The sequence below is a fragment of the Camelus ferus genome, chromosome 9 (assembly GCF_009834535.1).
Source record: "Camelus ferus isolate YT-003-E chromosome 9, BCGSAC_Cfer_1.0, whole genome shotgun sequence".
In the NCBI taxonomy this organism is placed as follows: Eukaryota; Metazoa; Chordata; class Mammalia; order Artiodactyla; family Camelidae; genus Camelus; species Camelus ferus.
In genome coordinates this window covers 43,593,469-43,600,573 of record NC_045704.1, presented here as the reverse complement: position 1 = coordinate 43,600,573, position 7,105 = coordinate 43,593,469, and the positions used below count along the sequence as shown (strand labels likewise).

Here is a 7,105-nt window from a genome sequence, read left to right as displayed (position 1 = left end):
GTCACGGTCGCTTGCCCCCTGCCCAAGCCCACTTAGGCCTTCTCCGAAGGGGCCTTGTGGCTTCTGCAGCCCCTCCGCAGTATCAAGAGCCCTCTCCTCAAACCTGCGTTCACTATCCTTACAGTCAAAGGCCCGATAAGGGTGTTGGGGGGCGAGAGAGAGCAATCAGCTGTGATTGGGAAAACCAGGAGAGCTTCCCTGAGGTGCATGATCAGGATTCACAAAGACGGAGAAACAGAAACGACCTTCGACCTTCGGTCAGAGAGAAGGGAACCGCCTGAGTAAAGGCAGGGAAGTGTGACTGCCCATCATTCCAAAAACTCCTCCTTGCTTTCAGGGATTAATTTCCTGGGTCTGCCTTCATCGCCTTACTGTGCCTGGTCCGAGGGTCTTTGCGGGCCCCCTCCCTACTGGGCAATGCCTCGTCTTTTGAAATGCACAACGGATTGTGGCACTCATCTTAAGGACACCCTCAGCCCCATCCCGTGTCTTTCCCTCTTCCCACCTTCCGCCAAAATCGAGTTCACGTTCACTTATTCATTTGACAAAAACTGAAAGAATGACTGCTGGTCCGCGCGCTAGGGGCCAGGAGAGCACTCCTGGACCAAAGTTGCAGCAGGGGCTGCAGGTGCGTCACCGTGAAGTCGCGAAACTCAGTGAGCCGTGCCAGGAGAGGCAACTCTGGGCAAGGGAGCGCCCGCCCAGCCTAAGGGGCAGAATTCCCGGGGGAAGTTATGCCTGAAGGAAGATACGCCAGGCTCAATCTCAGACGGGTCTTCAGTGTCCCAGCCTTGGCCTCCGCCGTCCAGCACGCTACGGGCTCACACACGGGGTCTCTTCTCCGTGCCTTTGCTGGAGTGCTCCGCATTTTCCCAGGTCTGCGCAGAAAATGAGCATAGGTCACTCATCCACTCAAACCTCAGGCGGAGTACCGGCAGCGCAGCGTGTCCCTCGCCTTAACCCGTCGCCACACCACGCCCCTCCTCATTCCCCGGAAGTGCGCAGGCAGGAGCGGAAGTACACGCCTACAGTAGCCCGCCGCGGTTCCGCAATGGTGGGCGGCAGTGGGATGGGGGGCGGCCTCTTGGAGAACGCTAACCCCCTCATCTACGAGCGCTCTGGGGAGCGGCCAGTGACCGCGGGCGAGGAGGACGAGCAGGTTCCAGACAGCATCGACGCCCGCGAGATCTTCGATATCCGTCGCAGCGGGGCGCGGGCGGGTTCGCGGGGGCCTGGGAGGGGGGATGAAGTGATTCCAGTAGTCGGTGGAGCAGTATCAGGGCCAGGCTTTCCCGGCGGAGGGTTGTGAGTGGACAGAGGCGCAGAGTCCCCTTTCCTTCACTTGCCACATCTGATTCGCTGCATCAATGACCCGGAGCATCCACTTACGCTAGAAGAATTGAACGTAGTAGAGCAAGTCCGGGTTCAGGTGAGTCACTTCCAGCGTCCAAGGGGAGCAGCTTCTTCGGGAGAGTCAGAAAAGTTCAGCTGTGCACCACGGGGCTGGCGTTCTCTCAGTTCATGGACTCCTCAGGGAATCTTTGAAGGATGGGGGGAGTGTGCGTCTGCCCATTTCATGGATGAGGAAACAGGCCCATACCGGTTAGACAACTTGCCTGAAGTAACAAACTAAGAAGAGGAGCTCTGGGCTAGGCAGATCATGACTCCTAATATCCTATTCTCCCAATCAGGTGAGCGACCCCGAGAGCACAGTGGCCGTGGCCTTCACACCCACCATTCCACACTGCAGTATGGCCACCCTTATTGGCCTGTCCATCAAAGTCAAGCTTCTGCGATCCCTTCCCCAGCGTTTTAAGGTAAGTTGGAACTGAGCCCTGGGGGTGGGTCAAGCGTGTCTACTACTGCAGAGGGTATGGAGGACCTGAATATATATATATATATATATATTAGAATAATATATATATATATTAGAGTGAGACCTAGAAGGATCCCAGCTAGCAGCGATGAAACTGGGAGGAGACTTTCAAATGGATGGGACAAGAATAAAGGCCTCGGCTGGAAAGTGCAGAAGAGTAGTGAGGAGGCAGGAAGGGCAGTAGGGAGCTGTAGATAGGTTTGTAGCAGGGATAGGGTGCAGGCAGGCCTTTAAGTCAGCAGCAGTTGGCCAGTCCTTTGGGTAGAGTTGGAGAGGCTGTGGGTGGGTTTGGGGTGTAATGGAAGTGCCAGAGTCCAGAGGCATGAGTAGGACAAGGGATCAGCTGCAGGTGGTGAGTGGGGATTGGGGAAAACGGTGGGTAGACAGGTGTGTGAGTGCTCAGGCCCCACCTGTCTCCCTCCCAGATGGATGTGCACATAACACCAGGGACCCATGCCTCGGAGCATGCAGGTAGGTGTGGGCTGATGTTGAGGCACTGGCCTTGAGGCTTCCCCCTTGCCGTGGTGGTTTGTAGGGTAAGATGGAGGGGAGGGGGTGTAGCACTAGGTAGGTGACTCCTCAGTGTGGGTAGGACCCTAGATCGAAGCTGCACTGACTTGAGTCTCCTGTGTTTATCATGTTCTCCCACTCCTGCCCTCTCCCTCTCCTAACTACTCAAGATCCAGGGTTTGTCAGGTTTATAGTATAGGAGGCAGACTTGAGTGGCCAGGTGGGAGGGGTCACAAGAAGGTGGGATGGGTGTTGGCTCAGGTGGTTGGGGTAGCCTGATCAAGGCTTGGGGTCCTGGGAAGGAGGTGATAGGAGAACTTTGTTGGTGGGGGTATAAATGTATTTCACCACTCTCTCCTTTCCACCCAGTGAACAAGCAGCTTGCAGATAAAGAGCGGGTGGCAGCTGCCCTGGAGAACACCCACCTGCTGGAGGTTGTGAACCAGTGCCTGTCAGCCCGCTCCTGAGCCTGGATTTTTGCCCCCAGCCTCACGCAGGGCTCATAGCCTTGTTTTCTTGAATCACTGACAATAAGAAACTAACATTTGGCAATAAACCGTTAATTTATGTTCATTTCCCAGCATGCCTGAGAGTCTTTCATCTTGGTGGGGTGACTCTGGGTTTGGGGGTGGGAGTGGTAGTAAGTGCCTGTACTGGCTGGGTGGATGAAGTACCATTCATTTTTAAGATTTCTCCTAATGGTTTGGTTAGGAAAAGTTGTAAGTATGTCAAAAAGTTGAGAGAATAATGTAGTGAACAACCTGTATTTAACAGTTAACATGTTGCAACATTGGCTTTATTATGTGTGTAGAATATAAGTATGAGAGTAGGCTGCAGACACATGACCCTTCACTTATAAGTACTTCATCCTTTGTCTCCTGAGAATACGCCTGTAATCACAGTAATGTTATCTGGCCCCAAAATGAACAATTTTCTGACACTAATACCTAATATCCAGTCATATATGAATTTCCCCAAAATGTCATTCAGAGTTGTTTTTTTCTACCTAGGCTCTAGTCAAGGTTCATGTATTTGGTTGTCATCTCTCTTTAGCCTCTTCTAGAACTGTCTCCCCTCCCCCAGTCTTTTTCCCTTTCTTGACACTATTTTGAAAAGCCCAGGTGAGTTGTCCTGGAGAGTCCCACAGTCTGATTTGTTCCTTTGCCTGCTGTGTTTCCTGTAAACTAGGAGTTGATTGTGTTCAGGTTTGAGTTTATTAATGAGAACCTTGCCCAGGAGTGTTATTTGTATCCTTAGCATCCACCAGTAGCTGTGTGATGTCAACCTGTCCCCACTGTTGGTGATGCTCAGTCTGGTTCCCTGGTCAGGGCAGTGACAGCAGACTTCTCTGTTGACAGCAACCTGAAGCACTCTGTCCACTAGCACCCCTAGAGGTGTGCATCACCCCTGGTGCTCAAGTCTGGGGCGTCTGCCTCCCTCCACACAGTTGGTCACCAGGAAAGACTGAGGGGCTTAGACTTTGGATCAGCCAGTTAGGAGTTATAATGTCAGGATTCTCCGCCTCAATTTCTTTCTCTGAGGATAAATGGGGATATTAAGACTTGCTGTGCCCATCTCATGGGGAGAGACCTTGAGAGGCCTCAGCAGGGAGCCTGGGCATCTGGCAAATCTGTTCTTGAGAGCATAATGACAATATTGAGCCAGTCTTGAGAATGGGCACTAGTGGAAGGCTTTATATATATTACCTCGTTGGTCAACTCTCAACCTGGGGGAGAAGGGTATAGCTTAAGTGATAAGAGCACATGCTTAGCATGCACAAGTTCCTGGGTTCAATCCCCAGTACCTCCATTAAATAAATATGCCTAATTACTTCCCTCCGTCCCCCCCAAAAATCCTCAATCCAGCCCTGTGCAGCAGTTGCTATTCCTTACTGGTGAGGAAACAAGCTTCTAGATCAACTAATTTATTCCCCAAGACCTCCAGTTAAGGAATAGAGGAACCTAAGCAGTTCAGCAGGTATTGCTCAGCTGGCAGGGGGCGCTGTCGCCTGGCTGAACTGGCCTACGCCCACCTCCAACCCCCAGTTCCAGGTGTCCACCTAGTGACCAAGATCTGGCTGCTCAGAGAGGTGAAGCCATCAGCCCATGTCACCCAATTTTCTTCACGTGTGATGTGGGAGAGTCGTGACAATAGCTTGGCAGTGCTCTGTGGAGATTTACAATGGATGTGGGCCCATTTCAAGCTATCTTCCAGGCAGAGTACCCCCATTTCCACTCATGAGGAAACTCAGTGCTCCAGAGAGGCAGGTGACCAACCAGGGCCCCTCAGGCCCCAGGGAGCCCTCCCAACCACCAATACCCAGCTGTAGACTTCACCACATATGTACTCTGCACTGACAGCCAGATCTGTCTTGGTATCTATGGTGTCTGTGTTCAGCTCGGGGTGGGAGGTCATGGGGGAGGCAGGTGTCACTGAGTCATTCAGCTGGCCCTGCCGGCAGCCAGCCACAGTGGACAAGGGACATCAAGCTGCTCATATCACAGCTGGCCTATCAGATGGTCCCCTTGTCAGTCTTGACTCATCTGTGCCTGGCCCCTGGCTGCCTGCAGGGACACCATTTGTGAATCCTGGGCTAATGCCCGGGGAACTTTCTGGAATCCCAGCTGCTGTCTGAGGACATGGGGCAGCAGGTGGGGGGAATGATGCTGGTGAAGTTTTAGTTCCCTGAAGTCGTCCACTAAGTGTGTCTCCCTCTGCTGTTTCTGGCCTGTGACTTCTCAGGCCTCGGTTACCATGTCTACAAAATGGGAACAACAAATCATAGCTAAATAAGATTGACCCAGGGATCAGATGACATGTATGAACATGCCCAACTATGTTCATTTCTGCCCATCATTATGCCTGAAGCACAAGGGCCTGGCACACAGTAAGTGGAATAATGAATGAATGGAGACAGAAAAGAACAGAAGAACTGGGGCATGGGGGCTGTGGTGTGAGGAGAGCTTGGGTTACTGAAATCCAGCCAAGTCCTCTTTGTAGCATTTTGCTATCTGAGGGAGGGGGAAGGGCATGGGGTCCCACAGACAGAAGGTGTGTATGGGGTAGAGGGAGAGAGGTATCTGCAACTGCTCCTCTCCTGGGCAGATCACCATTCTGGAGAGAACAGAGCAGAAGCAGGAAAGAAGAAGCAGGAAAGGGCCCTTAGATTCATTCTTGGTCCAGTCCAACCAAGAATGATAATAAAAGTGCTCATATTGAGATATTACTATATGCCAGACATGTGCCAACCACTTTACCTCTGCATTTCATGTTATTTGTGTCTTAAAACAACCGTCATGGGGACATTATCCCTGTTCTACACAGGAGGGAACTGAGGCTCAGCCAAGCTACATGGGCAGAGGTGAAACAGCTAGCAAGGTGCAGAGCTGGGATTTGAAGACTGGGCTATCCTAGGGGTATTCCAGCCTCAGTCTGCTCCTTCTGGACAGTTAAGCTCAGCCCAGAAAACTGAGAGAACCAGGAATTGGGAATGGGGGTGTCTTAAGGTCATGTCCTCGTAAGGTTCCCAGGGGCCACTGGCCATACTGATGATTGTGGTGTGTCTGGCCTGTTGGGGAATACCTGGGGCCTGAGTGGCCCCATGTGGATGCAGTTCCCTTGGCAATGAGGAAGCACTGCTGAGGTCAAGAGCTTAGATTATCAGAGGGGAAACCCAGCCCTAATTCCTTGCATGGCTCCCTGCTTAGAAGGGTCCAGCTAGCCCCACACCCACCCTGTGCTGGACATCCAAGGGCTCTTGTCAGTGGCAAGGTCATGTGTAAGGCAGTTAGGAGGGGTCAAAGGCAGCCCATCCAGGATTCCTGATGGGAAGTGGTTTGCAAGCGCTTGAGACTTTTGTTCTTTGATGGGAGGCTCAACCCATGACTCTCTCTTCCTACTGGACGTTGTCCAGGAAGCTAGAGCCTGCAAGGGGTTGCCCAGGCCTCCAAGATCCCCCAGGCCATGTATAGAACACAAATGTATACACCATCCCTTAGTTCAGCCTTGCCTACTTTGAGGACCTCAAGAACCAAAGGGGCCTGCATGAACCCTCTAACATTCATCTAGCCAGGACCACCTCATTCCAAGTCTCTCTCAGATGTTGCCAAGGAAACTGATGCAGCAGCCAGAGAGCCCTGACCCAGATCTCCATGATAACCTACAGCAACCCACTAGGATCCACCCATCCATGATGTCACCTGAGCCCTGAATGGGTGCCCCCCAACCCCACCACACTCATCACAATCAAATGTAAGTCTGATACCAGATCCCCATCACAAAGTACCTCACAGCCTGCCTGCCCCCAATCCTCACGCACCCCAAATGTGAGCAAGTGAGGAATAAGTCAGGCCCAATTTAGAGCTGGGCATCCTGAGGCTGGAAGGAAGACCCAGGAGCCTAGAGGCAGTCAGGACTAGAAACCAAGCCTCCTCATTACATCTCCTCCCATCTGTGCCCCAGCACCCACCCTAGGTCTGAGGAAGGGCTAATCTCTGGGCAGTGGCGGCTAACCCCACCTCCACCCCTGACTCCAACCATTCTCTGTAACTATGCCCCTCTTGGATGGGAGTCTGAACATCCAGGCCCTGCGTGTGCCTTGAACAGCAAGTCTAGTATGAGACTAAAGGGAAAGAAGGAAACACTGAAGACTCGTAGAGTGGCTGGAGCCAGCCCTGACCCTGGTATAGTCCCACCCCTATCTGCTCCTATGGGCATCTG

The 7,105-nt window shown here is 52.5% G+C and overlaps 1 protein-coding gene across 1 annotated transcript; it reads left to right on the top strand.

The window, feature by feature from the left end:
- The first annotated feature begins 1,001 nt into the window (after positions 1 to 1,001).
- Positions 1,002 to 2,966, top strand: CIAO2B (cytosolic iron-sulfur assembly component 2B). Its single transcript, XM_006180643.3, has 5 exons — positions 1,002 to 1,193; positions 1,350 to 1,429; positions 1,692 to 1,817; positions 2,302 to 2,347; positions 2,756 to 2,966. Exons 1-5 carry the CDS (start codon positions 1,052 to 1,054, stop codon positions 2,851 to 2,853), a joined length of 492 nt encoding a protein of 163 aa, XP_006180705.1. The 5' UTR covers positions 1,002 to 1,051; the 3' UTR covers positions 2,854 to 2,966.
- The last annotated feature ends 4,139 nt before the right edge of the window (positions 2,967 to 7,105 follow it).